Genomic DNA, 20,959 nt, shown 5'->3' with positions numbered 1-20,959 from the left:
TGCACCCCTCCGTCTCAACTGAAAAAGGCCAACTACGCCAATGTATGGCCAGCTACATAACTGCATGTATTCAATAATAATCCTCCACATAATGCCCGGTCAGTATTGTACATGTGTATAAATACAGTATAGCAATAGATGTATAGAAAACAAACAATAGGATATGATCAATGCATCAGTAGTTATCATGGGCACTCAGGTGGAAATAACTGAAGTACAGTTAGGGACCAAATGTTTTGTTCTACTTTTATTTTTTCCGTTTCGTTTATTTTCAAAAATGTCAATAAAACTGATAATCTGCATGGTATCAGTTTATTTATTGTGTTAAAATATTTCATAGTAGACATACCTTAAATACCAATGCTTATTTTAACTAAAAATACACATTTTAAATTTTTCAAAAATATGACCCTTAGTTACAAACTGTTCGAATTTCAAGAAAACGAATATGAATTAAAACTCATTTTTGTGACAGTTTGATAGGAATATAACTTATTTATCAGTATTTGAAGCTGTTATATAAAACTATCAGCTACTGAAGTCAAAACATAGCATTGAACTTGGGGCAAAATCCCTAGCATAATGTCCGATGTCCTTTAGACCTCTGTTGCCATGCCAAGTGAAAAATTAGTGTTCAAATACCTGGCAGCCATTACGCGACTAGACCAGATGGCTCCCACGCTGGTTCCTTTAGTTTAGTTAGGCCTCTAAGGTAAAGGGGGCATAATTCATGAAAAAATGGTGTCAGAGTTATGCACTTTGTGTCACATGATGTGGGTGATAAGGTGGAACACCTATTTTTAGTTTGAATCAAATCCATTTAGTAATAACTGAGATATAGTGTAGAGATAGTACCTAAGTTTTTCAAATCACAGGTTTGAAGTTAAGAAGCTTTGAAATGAAGACAAAGGTCCATATATTTCTCAAAAACCAGAAGTGTGGAGTTATGAGCATTTAATATTTTCATGTTAATGAAAATTTTGTGATCAAGGAAATGTAACTCATCTTGAACATGGAGAGCATAAACATCAAAGGGACATAATATAGTCAATATTTTCTAATTGGGTGCATTTGATTTAACATTCAACTTTGATCTGGATTGCTAAATAATGATCCATGATACTTTTTGTTTGTTTGTTTTGGGTTTAACGCGGTTTTTCAACAGTTTGATCCATGATACTGTGTGCTAAAAATTTAGAACATCTGGAACAGTCTATTAACAGCAAAACAATGCTTTAGCAGAATCTAAATAGTTAAGCTCTAACTGGGACTCGAACCCAGGACCTCTCATACCTAAGGCAGACACTCTACCACTTCCCTATAACAGCAGTAGCTAATAGCTATGCAGTTTAATTGCTGGATTACATTGCGTGAACTGGAACAATAATCGGTGAACTCTGGATTATTGGCGTATTCGCTTTGTTACCTATCGGCAATTTTTGTGTAAAGAAAAAATATGATCTAATGCTGCCAACGTCATAATAGGTCAAATCTGCCCAAATTTCTCTGACGTGCTGTTCAGAGTATGAACTTACTAACTGGTAGTACCAGTGAAATATTACTTACACTGAATCTTTTATATTTGCCCTTTTTGCAGCTGTCGAACGGCAAAGACGGTGAGTTTTGGCCAAATATAAGTAATTATTTTCCCAGTTTTGAGAGGATTTCAATTGATGGGAAATTACAGCTACAAACTAAATACCTTTCTGCAACACATGGAGTCATTAGCATTCACTGTCAATCAGTATTATGACTAAGATCGAATGTCATTCATTCATTTCAAAGTTTCATAGACAGAGTCCGTTGTTTACATTTTTTTTATCGTAACCGGTGCACTTGTAAAAATCACTTTAGTTTGAAAAATCAAAGTATGCAAAGAGCTATGGTACGGTCTCTATATAGTGAAAATGCATCAAAACAAGAGCAGTCCGTAAGACAGCGCGCTCGACTTTTCTCAGTGCTTGACTCTGAATTTGAGCTTTGCCAGTAAAAAAAAAAAATCCAAATTAAAAAGGGGTATAACTCTGTTAAAATTCAAATTATAGTTATGAGAATTGTGTTTCCTTGTGTAGACTTTGATAGTAAATAACTATTTTGAGTTTCAAGTCAAAAGCTTTAATAGTAACAGAGATACTTGACTTTATCAAAAATTCTAACAAAAAATCTAAGTTAAAAGGGGCATAATTCTGTCAAAATTCAAATCAGAGTTATGGGGATTTTTTCTCCTGGTGTAGACTATGATGGTAAATAAGTATTTTAAGTTTCAAGTCAAAAGCTTTGATAGTAACAGAGATATTTGACTTTATCAAAAACTTTAACTAAAAATTCTAAGTTAAAAAGGGGCATAATTCTGTCAAAATTCAAATCAGAGTTATGGGGATTGTTTCTCCTGGTGTAGACTTTGATAGTAAATAACTATTTTAAGTTTCAAATCAATAGCTTTGATAGTAACAGAGATATTTGACTTTATCAAAAACTTAACCAAAAATTCTAAGTTAAAAAGGGGCATAATTCTGTCAAAATTCAAATCAGAGTTATGGGGATTGTTTCTCCTGGTGAAGACTTTGATAGAAAATAACTATTTTAAGTTTCAAGTCAATAGCTTTGATAGTAACAGAGATATTTGACTTTATCAAAAACTTTAACCAATGGCGACACTGACGCCGACGCCGGGGCGAGTTATAGGAATGGTGTCTCCTGGTGTAGATTTTGATAGTAAATAACTATTTTGAGTTTCAAGTCAAAAGCTTTAATAGTAACAGAGATATCTGACTTTATCAAAAATTTTAACAAAATTTCTAAGTTAAAAAGGGGCATAATTCTGTCAAAATTCAATTCAGTGTTACGGGGATTGTTTTTCCTGGTGTAGACTTTGATAGTAAAATAGTATTTTAAGTTTCAAGCCAATAGCTTTGATAGTAGCAGAGATATTTGACTTTATCAAAAACTTTTACCAAAAATTCTAAGTTAAAAAGGGGCATAATTCTGTCAAAATTCAAATCAGAGTTATGGGGATTGTTTCTCCTGGTGTAGACTTTGATAGTAAATAACTATTTTAAGTTTCAAGTCAATAGCTTTGATAGTAACAGAGATATTTGACTTTATCAAAAACTTTAACCAATGGCGACACTGACGCCGATGCCGGGGCGAGTGCAATAGCTCTACATTTTCTTCGAAAAGTCGAGCCAATTAACCTTCAATTCTAAGTAAAAGGGAGTAATTCATGAAACAAGAGCTGTCCGTAAGACAGCCAAGCTTGACTATTCGAAATATTGTCCCAGAAGCAGGAAAATATTACCCAAAATGTTAAAATATCAAAATAGTTTTAAGTTCAAAAGGGGACATAATTTGACCAAAATGCATATCAGAGTTATGGGACTTGATGCTATCAACTAGTTTTATAACCCTGAAGACACATGTGAAGTTTCAATTCTATATCAGAATTAGTTATGGAGATAGTAACTTGCATGTAAAACTTTAACCAGAGACTTAATGCTATCAACTAGTTTTATAACCCCGAAGACACATGTGAAGTTTCAATTCAATATCTGCATTAGTTTTGGAGATAGTGTCTTACTTGTAAAACTTTAACCAGAATTTTCTAAGTCCAAATGGGGGCATAATTTGCCCAAAATACATGTCAGAGTTATGCGACTTGACCCAGTGAGGTTGGTAACTGATCTAGAAAAAGGAAAAATAAGTTTCAAATCTATATGCCTTTTAGTAATTATAAGCTGTATGTACTTGCACGAAAAACTTTAACCAGGATTTTCTAAGTCCAAAAGGGGGCATGATTTGGCTGAAATGCAGGTCAGAGTTATGGGACTTGATGCTATCAACTAGTTTTATAACCACAAAGACATATGTGAAGTTTAAATTCAATATCTGCATTAGTTTTGGAGATAGTAACTTGCATGTAAAACTTTAACCAGGAAAAGGAAAAAGAGGGCATAATTTCCTCAAAATACATGTCAGAGTTAAGGACCTTAGCCCGGTGAAGTTGGTAATTGACCTAGAAAAAGAAAAAAAAAATAGTTTCCAAGCTATATGCCTTTAAATGATAGCTGTATGTACTTGCATGCAAAACCTTAACCAAGGTGTGACGCCGACGCCAGGGTGAGTAGAATAGCTAGACTATTCTTCGAATAATCAAGCTAAAAATGGTGTCAGAGTTATGCACCTTGTGTCAAAAGATGTGGGTGATAAGGTGATACATCTGTTTTAAGTTTGAATCAAATCCATATAGTAGTAATAGAGATAATAGATTTTGGGACGGGAGGGGTTGGGATGCGACGCAATGCGACAGGATGGGACAAAACTGACTCCTATATAGCTCCCCCAAAACATGTTTGGTGGGGGTATAATTACTCGACATACTGGTAATAACCATGACTGATACACAGTAACAATAAGAAATAAACTGGAGCTGTCAGAAGGATTGAGAGCATGTTGGCTGTTTGAAAATGGCTGTCAACAGAGAATACAACAGAAGAAATCATACATCCTATTGCCTTGTTGTAATGATGTGGGTGTGAAGAAACAACAACTTAGTTAAAATTCTGAAAGAGGTAGTTTTATGACTTTCAGTCATAACAAATCAAAGAGCATAGCATTTTATAACAAAGAATCCAAAGTGTATGAGGTGGGATTTGAACCCAGGTCGCTCAGATACTAGTCTAATGCTCTAACCACTGATGCCATCGTCAGAGATTGGCTTTGAATGTACAAGCTATGCATAAGAGGCCATAACAGTAGGAGCAAGAAATATTTCAAAGGGACATGGTAGGGGTCAGGGCAGAAGTGGATAGTACCAAACAATATGCAATAAAGGATAAAAGTAAAGTTAAGATAACCGGTTAAACCATAAAGTAACAAACCTTTTGTGGTATGCATGTTGAATTGTAGACAACAATAAACCGGAAAGAGTAGTATTTATCTGTTGGCAACCAGTCTAACTCCACACATCTTTCTCCTGCTGCTCTACTGACTTTCAATTTTTTCACAGGCCCTGGCTCCACTAAAGGAAAATACAATGAAATGTCCTCAAGTATTTTAGATAAACCGGTACTACATATCACCTTACTTTTAAGACCACCATTTTCATTTTCACAAGACTTAGTGTGGTCTTTGTATACAGTTTAGACTGCCTTAATTTTTCATTCATTTGAAGTTTGATAACCATGGGCCTAAGAGTTCTCAAGTCATTGACAGGAAAAGTATTTCAGCTTGAAAGTTTGTCATGATTTTGACCTCTGGAAAAGGCTACTGACCTAAAACAATACAGTCATAATCTGACTTCAGACAATAATCATTATCCTAATAGTATAATGTTTTTGAACCTCAGACGTGTTTTCCACTTACTGAATTAAAACAGCAGTTTTCAATCATGTGGTCCCTGTCCCTACTGACTTCAAAAACAACACGATCATCTACTAATAAATGACAATCATCCTATAAAGTTTGACCACAACAGACTCATGTAATTAAAAAATAAATAGGGTGTGGCTAAGAATTCAAGAATGATACACACATTTTCTTGTGTGGTTTGCTGGCATACACCCAGAAAATATTTATTATCTTAAACATCTGTGATGCAACCCGGAGGCATTTCCACAATAAAACTGAGCTATTCTGAATTTTTAAACACCCTTAAAAGTTTTCAACATTTTTTCCAAAATCAGTTTATAGAAAAAATATGTTATGCATTACAAACTTTTCCAAATACTGAAAATAAAGATAAGAGGCCCTCAGGACTTTTTGAAATGGCAGTACTTCTCAATTAGTTTTTACACTGATATTCATAAGTGAAAGTACTTTAGTTAAGTTAAACATAACACAACAAAAAATGCTGTACACCAGCAGAATAATTTCAGGAAGAGAAAGCCTGAGTTATAACATACTTAATTAGCTGAGTTTGATAATGAATCTTTATTTCTCATTTATTATATCTAAGTAACATTTTTAAAACTTAATTTTAAGTTAATAAACATTTTCAAGTGGCTATTCAGTATTAATGGTCAGTCTCAGATGGAATTTAACCTTGAAGTTATAGAATGATATCAAAATTTCAAGCGGTACCGATAACTGCTATGTGAACACGGGGCCTGAACAGTTAAAGGTATAATGGTAATATTTCTTGGGGTGTAAAATTTTAAAACAGTTACATGAGGGAGCAATAACAGTGAATAATTTTCAAAATAGCACAGCATACAACAACCTCTGTGTGTGAAAATTAATCAAAACATTTCTGCCTTATACCTTTTCGTTTTAAAAGTTGTCTTTTTAAGTGAAGTATTTATCAAATTTTTAAGATGCATAGCCTTGTATTTTACTATTTCATTCAACATTTAATAAATTCAGTATGAAAAGGCACTCATGTAATACTTATGCTTGTAGACAATGACCGAAACCAACATATATGGTCTACAGATAGACAGACTGACAGGCAGACAGACAGACAGATAGACAGACTGGCAAATAGACAGACGGACGTCTGGACGGACAGACAGACAGATAGGTAGACTGACAGGTAGACAGACTGAAAGGTAAAAAGACTGACACACTGACAGACTGACAAATAGACAGACGAACATGAGCATAACAATAAAATCCCTCTTTTTCAACAATAGGTATAACAATAATCTTTTGAAAGACCAAACCACTGCTAAATCTTTCAAAACTATTAACAAAATAACAATTCTACACACATATTATTAACTTTGCTATATATTTCTGAAGGGATCCGGACAAAATCCCCTGCAGACAAAACCCCCTTCACTCATTTTTGCATAGGCGGACAAAACACCCGTCCTGTTTTTAACAAGGACAAAATCCCCTTTGCTGAATTTTACAAGGACAAAACCCCCTTTGTGTTTTTTACAAGGAGGACAAAACCCCCTTGTAAAAAACATGAAGGGGGTTTTGTCCGCCTATGCAAAAATTAGCGAAGGGGGTTTTGTCCGCAGGGGATTTGAATGAAATTTTGTATAAATCAAGACATATGAAATGTTTGTGCCAAGTAAGATGGTTGGCTTTGTTAGTACTTACTAATGTCATGCTGGTAGAATGTCTTATTCACTTCCTTGGTAATATTCCTCTGTATTGCTGTTACTGACACCTTTGTATCTATTCTATATGCAGCATGATAATGGTAAGAGTCCCAGTGGCATGCTGTTTCATTAAAGTCCGGACAAGGGGTCCATGATGCTGTTGGATTATCACTGTATTCAGAGAACAAAAAAATACTAAATAATTTTGTTCTTTGTTTAATAGGAAAATGAATCGGATCATGTTAGAATTCAAAGTTTTGCTCAGTATATATATATTTTCAAAATCAATCTTTACTTCAAAAAGTTGAAATTGCAATTATATCTAGACTTTATTAAAACATATAATATCAAATTGATAATACAGTTTCAAGAATGAAATTTTGCCTCACAATTTCATATCACTGAGAGGATTTTGACTATTCACCGAGGGGGTTTTGACTACACATCAAGGGGGTTTTCACTACCCCATCATTTTTGCCAAGGGGATTATGACCACCCTGTCATTTTTGTTGATGGGATTTTGACTACCATGCCATTTTTCAGCTGAGGTTGTTTTGACTGAGGGGATTTTGATATACACGTCAGTCTTAATGGGGTATAGCCTAAACAAATATTTTATAACAAGAGTGCGGCCAAGCGGCGCAATATACGCCCAAAGGATTACATCAGAGGATGGGAGCAAAATTTAAAGAACTTGACTGTTGAAACCCAAAGGACAGGAACAACAAAAAGAAGAAATTCCAAAAAAAAAAAAAAACAAGTGAATGAAGTATTGCCATGCAATACAAAGTCCCCTACTGGAAGGCACCTAATTTTCTCTACTGCAGTATAGCATAATGAACTGATATCTGTCAATGATGTATAAACAATATTGTACTATATATACAGTATGTTATAAACAAAAGACTTGGGATTAAAATTTGTATATATAAAACCCTATAGTTGTTTTCATATAGCATTTTTGGCCGATTATCAAAAAGGTAACGTTATTAATAGCAATTAAAAAAAAAAAAAAATCCATATAAGTCCACACAAAACTCTTTACCAGGTATAGATAGGTCAAAATACACCTAAAAATTGGATGTAACATGCATGTTGTACCACAGAAAACTGGTCTTGATTTTTCCCTACGGCCTGTTATAAATAAGTTACAATATAAGCTATTTATAGTAACCACAAAGGGAAATAATTCTAAACAAGAGGGTCATGATGACCCTGGATCGCTCACCTGAGTAATATGAGCTACATGTTTCAAATGTCAAACTGATGATTTTTAGAAATTTTTTGGAAGATTTTCCGATGTACAATCAAGTAACCCCTGGGGCGGGGCCAATATTACCCCGGGGGTCATGATTTGAACAAAGTTTGTAGAAGTCTACTAGGCAATGTTACATATCAAATACCTAAGATCTACTAGGCCTTCTGGTTTATTTTAAGCAAATTTATGAAGATTTCCCTATGTACAATCAAGTAACCCCTGGGGCTGGGTCAATTTGACCCTGGGGGGGGGGGGGGGGTCAAGATTTGAATAAATTTTGTAGAGGTCCACTAGGCAAAGCTACATGTCAAATATCTAAGCTCTAGGCCTTCTGGTTTATCTTTAGAAAATTTTGAAAAATTTTCTATGTACAATCAAGTAACCCCATGGGGTGGGGTCAATTTGACTCCAGGGGTCATGATTTGAAAAATTTTTGTAGAAGTCTACTGGGCAATGCTACATGTCAAATATCTAAGATCTATTCTGGTTTATTTTTAGAAAAATTTTGAAGATTTTCCTATGTAAAATCAAGTGACCCCTGGGGCAGGGTCAATTTTGACCCCGGGGGTCATGATTTGAACAAATTTTGTAGAGGTCCACTAGACAATGCTACATGTTAAATATCTAAGCTCTAGGCCTTCTGGGTTATTTTTAGAAAAATTTTGAAGATTTTCCTATGTAAAATCAAGTGACCCCTGGGACAGGGTCAATTTTGACCCCGGGGGTCATGATTTGAACAATTTTGTAGAGGTCCACTAGGCAATGCTACAGGTCAAATATCTAAGCTCTAGGCCTTCTGGTTTATTTTTTAAATTTTTTTGAAGATTTTCCTATAGAAATCTGTGTAAAATCAAGTGACCCCAGAGTCATGATTTGAACAACTTTAGTAGAGGTCCACTAGTCAATGCTACATGTCAAATATCTAAGCTCTAGGGCTTCTAGTTTTTGAGAAGAAGATTTTTTAAGATTTTCCTATGTAAAATCAAGTGACCTCTGGGGCGTGGTCAATTTTGACCCCGGGGTCATGATTTGAACAAACTTGGTAGAGGTCCACTAGGCAATGCTTCAAACCATGTATCTAAGCTCTAGGGCTTCTGGTTTTTGAGAAGAAGATTTTTAAAGTTTTTCCTTTCGGTTGCCATGGCAACCAGAGTTCTGCATGGAATTCAATTCTTTGAATAATTTTGAAAGGGAACCACCCAAGGATCAATCCTGTAAAGTTTGGTGTAATTCTGCCCAGTGGTTATCAAGAAGAAGATTTTTTTAGAAATTGTTGACGGACGACGCACGACTGTCGATGCACTACGCACGACGCAAGACGGACATCAAGTGGTCACAATAGCTCACCTTGTCACTTTGTGACAGGTGAGCTAAAAACAAGAGTGCCTCATGGTGGTGAACATTTGTGCCAAGTTACATCAAAATCCCTTCATGCATAAAGAAGAAATGCTCCGGACAAAGTCATTCTTGAATTTGGCATTTGACCTCTAAGCGTGACCTTGACCTTAGACCTAGGGACCTGGTTCTTGTGCACAACAATCTGTCTCATGATAGTGAACATTTATGCCAAGTTACATCAAAATCCCTCACTGCATGAAGAAAAATTGTTCCAGACAAAGTCATTCTTGTATCTGACCTTTGGCATCTGTGTGTGACCTTGACCTTCGACCTAGGGACCAGGTTCTTGTGCATGACACTCCCTCTCATAGTGGTGAACATTTGTGCCATTATGTTTTGCATGACAAAAATATACACCAGACAGGAAAAATGTCCCATTAACCTTTGATCTCCAAGTGTTGACCTTGACTTTTAAGCTAGGGTTCTGGGTGTTGCGCATGACACATCGTTTCATCATGGGGAACATTTATGCCAAGTAATATTAGAATCCCTTGATGGATGGCAGAGTTCTGGACCGGACAGGAAAAAAGGCCTATTGACCTTTGACCTCCAATTGTGACCTTGACCTTTGAGCTAGGGGTCAGGGTTTTGCGCATGACATGTCATCTCATCATGGGGAACATTTGTGCCAAGTAATATTAAAATACCTTCATGGATGGCATAGTTATGGACCAGACATGAAACAGACCCTGTTCATGCCATGTTAACATTTAACTGCCAAGTGTGACCTTGACCTTTGAGCTAGGGGTCTGAAAGTTATGCATGACACATCGTCTTATTATGAGGTGCATTTGTGCCAAGTAATATTCAAATCTCTTCATGGATGCTAGAGTTATGGACCGGACAAGATAAAAGCTCTGTTGACCTTTGACCTCAAATTGTGACCTTGACCTTTCAGTAAGGGGTCCGGGTTTTGTGCATGACACGTCGTCTCATCATGTGGAACATTTGTGCCAAGTAATATTAAAATCCCTTCATGGATGACAGAGTTATGGACCGGACAGGAAACAGACCCTGCTCATGCCATGTTAACATGAAGATAGAATAACAAGAGCTCGTAGAACACGAAATGCCCCATTTGATGCATTCAGTAATTGCATAAGAAACAAAAATAATTTGCTCACTAAAAACAAATGTTCTACTGTTCTGGTTCCATGTGACCTTGACCTTTGACCTATTGACCTCAAAATCAATAGGGGCCATCTGCTAGTCATGATCAACCTCCCTATTACATTTCGTGATCCTAGGCCCAAGTGTTCTGAAGTTATTGTCCGGAAAGGGTTTAACTGTTCCACGTCAATGTGACTTTGCCCTTTGGCCTACTGACCTCAAAATCTAATGGGATCATCTACTGGTCTTGACCAATCTCCCTATTGAGTTTCATGATGCTAGGCCCAAGCATTCTCAAATAATCGTCTGGAAATGTTTTAACTGTTCTGGGTCACTGTACCCTTGACCTTTGACCTACTGACCTCAAAATGAATAGGGGTCATCTGCTGGTCATGAACTTTTCTATCAACTTTCATGATCCTTGGCCCAAGCATTCTTGAGTTACTGTCTGGAAACCGTTCAACTGTTCCTTGTCAATGTGACACTGAACTTTGACCTAATGACCTCAAAATCAATCGGGGTCATCTGCTTGTCATGACCAACCTCCCTATCAATTTTCCTGATCATAGGCCCCAGCGTTCTTAAATTATCGTCACCACAAGCATTCTTGGGTTATCATCTGGAAACCGCTTAACTGTTCCAGGTCACTGTGACCTTAACCTCCCTATCAACTTTCATAATCCTTGGCCCAAGCATTCTTGAGTTACTGTCTGGAAACCGTTCAACTGTTCCTGGTCAATGTGACATTGAATTTTGACCTAATGACCTCAAAATCAATAGGGGTCATCTGCTCGTCATGATCAACCTCCCTATCAATTTTCCTGATCATAGGCCCAAGCGTTCTTAAACTATCGTCCAGAAACTGTTTTACTGTTCCTGGTCACTGTGACCTTGACCTACTGATCTCAAAATCAATAGGGGTCATCTGCTGGTGATGACCAACCTTCCTATCAACTTCATGATCCTATGCCCAAGCATTCTTGAGTTATCATTTGGAAACCATTTTACTGTTCCGGGTCACTGTGACCTTGATTTTTGACCTACTGACCTCAAAATTAATAGGGGTCATCTGCTGGTCATGACCAACCTCCCTATCAACTTTCATGATCCTAGGCCTAAGCATTCTTGAGTTATCATCAGGAAACGGATTGGTCTACATACCGACTGACTGACCGAACGACCGACTGACATTTGCAAAACAATACACCCCTCTTTCTTTGAAGGGGGTCATAAAATTGTGGCCCCTAGAGTGTAAACAAGCTTATTCTTTGATTTGCCTGGTGACCTAGTTTTTAGCCCTATGTGACCCGGATATAAACTAATCAGAGATTCCATGCAGACAAACATTCTGGCAAAGTTAAACTGAAAAATGTAGGTCCTATTGCCTACACAAGTGACCTAGTTTTTGAAACTAGATGACCCGGATTCGAAACTGGGCCATAGATCGCCAAGATAAACATTCTGACAAATTTCATGAAGATATGGTCATTAACATGGGCTCTAAAAATGTTATCAAGTTTTTCCTTTGATTGACTTGATGACCTAATTTTTGACCCAACATGACTGAGATTCAAACCTGACCTAGAGGTCATCAAGACAAATATTGTTATCATGAAGATGCAGAGTAAAATGCAGTCCCTACTGCAGAAACAAGGTTTTTCTTTGATTTGACCGTGCAACCTAGTTTTTGATCTAAGATTACCCATATTCCTGCTTGACCTAGATATCATAAAGGCAGCCATTCTGACTAAATTTTATGAATATCCAGGGTAAAATGCAGCCCTTATTGCGTACTAAAGGTTTTTCTTTTATTTGAATGGGTGACCTAGTTTCTGACCCCAGAGATGACCCATATTCAAATTTTACCTAGATTTCATCTAGATAAACATTCTGATCAAATTTCATGAAGATCCAGCGTAAAATGCAATCCCTACTGCATACACAAGGTTTTTCTTTGATCTGACCTAGTGACCTAGTTTTAGACCCTACACAAGGCATTTCTTTGATTAGAGCTAGTAACCTAGTTTTTGACACCAGATGACCTATATCCGTATCTAACCTAGACTTCATCAAGGAAATCATTCTGACAAAATTTCATGAAGATCAATTAAAAAATACAGCCTCTATGCATACAAATTCTTTTTCTTTGATTTGACCTAGTGACCTACTTTTTGAGCCCAGATGACCAATATTTGATCTTGACCTAGATGTCATCAAGGCAGTCATTCTGACCAAATTTTATGTATATCCAATGTAAAATGCTTCCCCTATTGCGTACATAAGCTTTTTCTTAAATTTGACTTAGTGACCTAGTTTTTTACCCAAGATAACCCATATTTGGTCTTGACCTGGATTTCAACAAGGCAATCAGTCAGATTAAATTTCATGAAGATCAATTGAAAAATACAGCCTATATCGCATACATGAGGTTTTTCTTTGATTTGTCCTAGTGACCTAGTTTTATATCCCAGATGACTTATATTCCAAACTCACCTAGATTTCATCAAGGCAATCATTCTGACTAAAATTCATGAAGATCAATTGAAAATACAGCCTCTATGGCATGCACAAGCTAAATGCTGACAGACAACAGTCGAAGGACATTGAGCGATCAGCCGATCACAATAAAATTTTGTTAACAATAATATGACATATATGAAAAAAAGAAACACTGACTTATATGCCAATTGGCTTTACCTTTTGAAAAACAACCTGGAATATTCACATGTAACTTTCATGTCCCTTACATTGTGGTAATCCACACCCAGCGACCAGGTACATGTCATCTCATCAAAATCATATATACGACAATCCAGCTGTGTAGGTTCTCGAGGATAATCTATAAGAAAATATAAAAATGTCAGAAACTCGCACACGTCAATTCAAAACACACAATTCTTCTACATTTCTCAAGCAATATGCCTATATACATGGATCTATTTATTCAACATGGGTTGCATGTTATCATCAACTTTAAAACACAGAATACAGAAGTGTATGGTAGAAGCCTGAAGCCCACTGTGTGCAAATTGATACAAATTACCATTTTGTGCCAAAAAAAATACCCACAGCAAACAATTCAACAAGTGTTTTCATACCAACAAATGCGTACATGGAAAACATACAAGACCTTTTCTTTCTGATTTTACGCTGAAATGTAAACAAATGTCAGAAACTTTTGCCATTAATATTAACCTAAAACCTTCAAACTTGAAACTTTATTCTTCTCAGATCAGCTGTGTTTAAAAAAATGAGCTGTGCCATAAGAAAACCAGCATAGTGTCTTTGAGACCAGCATGAATCCAGACCAGCCTGCGCATCCACGCAGTCTGGTCAGGATCCATGCTGTTCACTAACGGTTTCTCTAATTGCAATAGGCTTTGAAAGTCAACAGCATAGATCCTGACAAGATTGTGCAGATGCACAGACTGGTCTGGATCCATGCTGGCTGCAAATGCACTATATTGGTTTTCTCATGGTGTGACTCAAGTAATAAGCATTGCAAAAAAATGTAACATCATGATCTAAACATAGAAATTGTTTACACCAGAGGGTCATCATGGCCTTAAGTCAATAATCTGACCTTGACTATATGACTTTGAATTTAATTATGCATGACACACTGAATCATGAATGGTAAAAAAATTTATAAAAACCATATAGGAGGTCAAGTGTCTTCATTGACATAACATTCTTTTTCAAAAAGCTACAACTAGAAGTAATTTAACACAAGACTTTATAAGAATTCTTCAGACCAAGTTTGATGACATCCCTTTAATCACTTGTAATGAAGAAGTTGTTAAAAGGTACTTGTATTTTTAACCCTAATTGCCCCAACTTGGGGCTAATTTAATGTCCCCATTTGAAACATCAATCAGCTGATGAGAAGTCTTTTTTCAGTTTTTCTATTTTTAGCTCCAGGAGCCTCAAAACCAAGTGCCCCCATTTGAAAAATCTGAGAAAGGACTTAACATTGACGTTACAGTAACAGATCAACCAAGTTTGATGAAGACTCATCTAGCAGTTTAAGAGACATATTGTTCAAATGTATTTCTACTTTTAACTCTAGCAGCCCATACATAGTGTTAAATGACCCCAACTACCACCCCTTTCTTTAAATATATCTGTTTTTTAAAATTAAGACTTATTTTAAATCTCTCTCAACAGTATACATACTTACATTCTAATCGAACATGTACATTATCGTAACAATCATGTGTAAGTTTATTCACACATTCATACTCAGTGGAGGCCTTTAAACTGTCAATGTCTGCAGACGTCACATTTGGAATAATCAGCTGCAAGTAGAATTAAAAGTTTGGTAAGTGGAGATGCAAAACTTCACATTCTAATAAACTGAATATTGAAAAAAAAACAATTTAAAAAAAAGATGCTTTTTAAGATTCTTCAATGTTAAGGTCTCTAGGGGGGCAGGACTCACCATGGGGGTGTAAAATGAGTTTTGAACAATCCTAAAAGCTTTCAAAGCAACATACGTAATGGTTCTGAGAAATTGTCATTTTTGTGAATTTTCAAAGGCATGAACAAATCTAAACAAGGGGGTCATAACAACCCTACATCACTCACCCGTTAAACTTGGCCTTGGAATCATCAAGATGAACACTGATAAAAGTTTCATGAAGTTAGGGTCATTAATGTGACCTCTAAAGTGTTAACAAGCTTTTCCTTTGATATATATTTTGACCCCACATGACCTTGTTTCGAACTTATCCTAGGAATCATCAAGATAAACATTCTTACTAAGTTCCATGAAGATAGGGTCATAAATATTGCCTCTAGGGTATTAACAAGCTTTTCCTTTGACTTAGAGTGAGTAACCTATTTTTTTGACCCAACATGACCCAGTTTCAAACTTGGCTTAGGAATCATCAAGATAAACATTCTGACCAAGTTTCGTGAAGATAGGGTCATTTGAACTGGCCAGTCTTTCAATTTGGACAGTAGCTTACCAAACAGATACTAACTGAATGGCCAACAGTGCAGATCATGATCAGACTGCATGGATGTGCAGGTTGATCATGATCTACACTGGTCACAGACTCAATCGTGTCCAGCGTTTTAAGGGTTAACCTTCAAACTGCTGGCGGCAAGTGATTCTGCCTTTGCGTCCTCGCAGACTGATCTTGGTCTGCACTGCTCACTATTCAGTCAGGTAAATTTTCAGTGAACACCCCTTCAAATAATAAGTGGTACTTCCCAAATTGAAAGATGGACCAGTCCATTTTAGAAATTTTGCAGGGTAAAGGTTAAATACCTTTATGGCAGTATCATTCAGTTTATGAATGAACTCCTGTGGAACTTCATCCGAATTGCTTCCTCTTAAAAATGTCAAATTTTCTGCAGAGATGTTCTGTGTGCTGCAGGTAAGAGCAATGTCCTCCCCTTCCAGAAAATATGCATGTCTTGGCGAGATGGCTGAAATATGCCTTCAATCATATAATATTACGGTAATATTGAATATCTACAAAAACATTAAGATTCTAATGAAATGATCTATCAATTCAAGAAAAGTTCAATGCTTGCATTTAAATTTTGGCATCTTTCCAGATTTTTAAAAATATTGTTTTTCAGATGATTCAAGATCAACTGACAGAGGTCATTGCAAAAGTGATTAGGAACCATAAAATTTACGTTGTTTCTTCACAAAAAAATTATCGGAGCAGGTGATTGGAAGATAAAATAACAACTTTTTATTAAAAATAGGTCTGGGACGATTTCAGAATTTGAAACCGGATAATCACTTACATGAAATCGAATCAAACTGGTTAATCGGCTGCTAGTACGTATCTTCTCTGATGACCTTATCTAGGTACTTCCGGCAGCTGACTTCAAATTCATTAGGAACTTACAGACTTTATTGTTTGTTAGCTGTCATAAGTCATACTTTACTGAATTTTATCATTCAACTTTGTTAATTTATCATGACACAAAACTCGGCAACTATACTCCGGTAAAAACAAAGATACTGATTATACATTGTAGGATGCTTATTGTTTGAAGGCAATTTCAGGTTTTGTGAAACTGAAACTGGTTTCACCCACTAATCGAATCTGATCCTATTAACCGAGTAAGCGTCCCAGCCCTAATTTAAAATGTGACCTTTTCTATGATCTAGTGGAACTGTCTAAGAATTAAGGTTTCACAAATGAAAATAATTATCTCTACTGAAATGGCTTTAGGCAACATCTTTCAAGGAATTTCTTACATTTATTTGTGAGACATATCAAACATCTGGCTACTTTGCTGATTTTAAAACTATATGTTGTATTTTGAATTAGATTCTTACACATCTAAACTGCATGATAGCAGTGGCTAAGTTCATGAGGAAGCACTGGGGTTGAGCAGAGACTAACACTATACTTGATAACCCACTTGAATGGTATAAGTTAGTACACCAACTGTACCTTCCCTGTTGAAAAGATGAACTCCTCAACTCCACTAAGAGGCAGGGTTTACTGGTTCCTGGCTTTTCATCACAGTGAGCAATGTGCAGGGAAAATTATTTTTATATATTTCCAGAGCCCAGATTCTGACTGGTCAGTTACTTTACAGGTGGGAGTAAGTATCAACTAGAAATTGCTTTTGTAAAAAAGCACATGTCTCCCCAATGCAAAGTCCTATAGGCAAGAAGTCAATATGGGTCAGGAGCGAAAGTCAAAGAGACACTGATGGTTGGCTGCAATAGGGATCATCTACTTGGCATGTCCAGGCATCCCACTAAATTTCAACACTATTGGCCTAGTGGTTCTCAAGTCACTGTTCAGGCTCCTGTGACCTTGACCTTTGATCAAGTGACCTCAAAATAAATAGGGATTATCTACTCTGCATGTCCAATCATCCTATTAAGTTTCAACATTCTAGGTCAAATGGTTCTCAAGTTATTCTCCAGAAATGATTTTACATGACCAGGCCCCTGTGACCTTGACCTTTAATAGACTGACCCCAAAATCAATAGGGGTCATCTACTCTGCATGTTCAATCATCCTATGAAGTTTCAACATTCTGGATCAAGAGGTTCTGAAGTTATTGATCGGAAATGGTTATCAATGTTCAGGCCCCTATGACCTTGACCTTTAACGGAGTGACCCCAAAAACAATAGGGGTCATTTATTCTGCATGAACAATCATCCTATGAAGTTTCAACATCCTGGGTCAAGTGGTTCTCTAGTTATTGATCGGAAATGGTTTTCAATGTTCAGGCCCCTGTGACCTTGACCTTTGACGGAGTGACCCCAAAAACTTTACGGGTTATCTACTCCAGCAGCCCTACAACCCTATGAAGTTTGAAGGTTCTAGGTCAAATGGTTCTCCAGTTGCTGCTCGGAAATGAAGTGTGACGTATGGATGGACGGACGGACGGACGGACAGACAGGGCAAAAACAATATGTCTCCCCAAGAGGGGGGGGGGGGAGACATAATTACACAACAGCCTACCCTTCCCTAGAGCTTCGACGTGAGCTTAGCCATGGAGTAATTACTAGATGGAATCCCCCCAAGAATGTAAAAAGCATTTTCAGCTTAACAAAGCAATAATTGATAAGTAGTAAAATATTTATCAACAAATACCAGCACCAAAACAAACTATATCACTGCAAACCTTTGTCCAACTACCCACACACAAACACAATGCACAAGAAACATGCAAGCAGCTTTATACAAATGTCATAATTTATCTATTGTTTCATTATTATACATTTTTGCATTACTGATTATAATATTTCCCTAATGACAAGAATAAATTACCATATTTCATGCTACGGGTAAGATCAAATTAAAATACTGTAGATTGCACAAAGTCTTCAATTATACTGTCATATCTTGTTTTGCTTTTTTGTATATTTTTAGCAATTAGCATTTTGTGCAAACCTTAGGCATTTTAAGACAAAGGTTTACAAAAAATGATGACTGACAGGATCTGACAATTATTATTCTTCTAAATAAACGTATGTTATGACCTTCTGGTCTTTAATTTTACCATGTTCATAAATTATACATGTTTTCTGTTAAATAGAAGCCCATGGGCAACATGTTGAGCCCACCAGCTGTCAAGATTTGACATGACCTTTGACCTCCAACTGTGACCTTGATCTGTAGCCTTGGGTTTGAAGTTAACATTCATGCCAAATATAAACAAGATTGCTTCATTATGTTGGTTTTCTCATGGTGTGACTCATATCATTATTTTTTCTGATTAAAGAAAAAGATTTGTTTGTTGGAAGTAGCACCAGCACTTGAGACACGCCCTAATGCACTATGCTGGTTTTCTCATGGTATGGCTCATATCATTATTTTTTCTGATAAAAAGATTTTTTGCTGGTAGTAGCACCAGCACCTGAGACATGCCCTACAGTGTTGACAGAACAAATGATGGACCTTTACAATTAATCAAAATAAACTGACGGATTAAATTCACAGACTGAAAATACTTCAGTCCTGACAAGGAATCGAACCCAGAACCTCTCACACTTAATGCAGACCTTCTACCATGTCTGTATAAAAAGCTAAGCTCAATAGCAAGGAAGTATAAGTGCACCTTTATATTCAACCCTACTACACTACTTTGTTAGAAGGATTAACAGAAAACTTGGAAACACTAGTTTACAATCAATTTTACACCATCATGAATCTGCACTTATTTAAATTTCAAAAATCCTAGATAAATCATGGCCAAAGTTGAATAAAATTCAAAAGGATGAATGTGTTAAGCCGGATAATTACTCTACCTTCTCATTGACTCCTCTTAAATCAAGTGTCAATCTACAGTTATCAGTTAATCGCTGGGGATTTTTTATGCACATGGGTATTAATTTCTCCAAAAAGTCAGTGTCGGATTGAACATTTTCTGCATCATCTATTTCTAAGCTTTTTTTTTTAAACAAATGAATGTGGAGAAATGTTATCAATTGTCAATCAGATATTTATCAAGACCATACACTGATCAAGCAGTAGAATACTGTTTTGTTATGTAATTGTTATTAACTTCTGCATGACAATACCAGGCGACACACAGCCCTCGTTTAATGACCTGGGGGAATAATGTTTTATTCCCTTACAATTATTAAACAGTGCATATTATCTAATTATAGACAGACATAAATGACTCCAAATTCTGTGATCTAAATTGAAGTTGTCTGGGTTGTATTAGGAAGTTAAATAACTATATTAAAATTTTACTAATTTGAGCCGCACCACTAGAGAACCAACATAGTGCGTTTGCAACCAGCAAGGATCCAGACCAACCTGCACAGTCTGGTCAGGATCCATGCTGTTCGCTTTCAAAGCCTATTGCAATTAGAGAAACCATTCGCGAACAGCATGCCATGCTGGTTGCAAATGCACTATGTTGGTTTTCTTATGGCGTGGCTCATTCAGATAATGTGCCTGTAAGCAGATATGAATACTCTCAGGAGTTGTCTCCCATGAACAAAACATGCATCTATAATAAACTTAATTCATATTTCACATAAGCAAGTTTTGCACTGAACCTTCATTTATATGTCTGACTTTGAACTGATGGGTACCTGCGTACTGTATTTGTTTTTGGACTATAGGTACCCTAGGACAAATGTATATAGGAGTAAAAAGTTTGAGAAAGCTCTGGCTATTGTTACCTCACATTCACCACTTTTGTTGACAATATTATGACATGTAATGACAGTATAGCAATAAGTTAATCACACATTTTGCTTTACAACAAAATTTGTAATTAAAATTTATGAATAACTGATTAAATAAGACTCATTGTACATATTGTACACTGATATTTTTCAGGTTCAAACAGGAAACTGTAACAATCTCTGATCTGTTCTTAAATGTTATAAAACTTTACAAAAGAATAACTACCTTCTATCATAAGCTGTTTCATTACCATAAGTTAAGGGGACGCATACTTTGAAATTAGAAAAAAGTGGGTGGGGTATTATAGAATTTACCTGCCAAAAAATACAAGGTTTTGGTAAATGAAATGAATACTGTTTCAACTGTTATAAGTACACAAAGGATTGCTCACTAAAATAAAAATGAGAAAAACTGAAACAGGAAAGTTATTGTTGAATTACATAAGACTTCTTGTGTACATTCAAAGTCAACAATTAAGACTTTTTGGTGCGAAAATAATAGTGAT

General features: G+C 36.2%; 1 protein-coding gene across 5 annotated transcripts in view; it reads right to left on the bottom strand.

Moving 5' to 3' along the window:
• LOC123525160 (uncharacterized) overlaps positions 1-20,959 on the bottom strand; it is an 85,093-nt gene that overhangs the window by 39,883 nt on the left and 24,251 nt on the right. For 4 of the 5 annotated variants that reach the window (XM_045303963.2, XM_045303961.2, XM_053538126.1 and 1 more), the window contains 5 exons: positions 16,091-16,251; positions 14,996-15,113; positions 13,513-13,654; positions 7,048-7,220; positions 4,878-5,017 (listed from right to left, as the gene is read on the bottom strand). In XM_045303963.2, coding sequence (XP_045159898.2) covers positions 4,878-5,017; positions 7,048-7,220; positions 13,513-13,654; positions 14,996-15,113; positions 16,091-16,251 — 734 coding nt within the window. The remainder of the gene's footprint in view (positions 1-4,877; positions 5,018-7,047; positions 7,221-13,512; positions 13,655-14,995; positions 15,114-16,090; positions 16,252-20,959) is intronic. The other variant, XM_045303965.2, reaches the window with a different exon arrangement.

The sequence above is a fragment of the Mercenaria mercenaria genome, chromosome 3, assembly GCF_021730395.1.
Source record: "Mercenaria mercenaria strain notata chromosome 3, MADL_Memer_1, whole genome shotgun sequence".
NCBI classification, from domain to species: Eukaryota; Metazoa; Mollusca; class Bivalvia; order Venerida; family Veneridae; genus Mercenaria; species Mercenaria mercenaria.
Note: the sequence above shows the minus strand (reverse complement) of the source record. Positions and strands in the feature narration are given on the sequence as shown.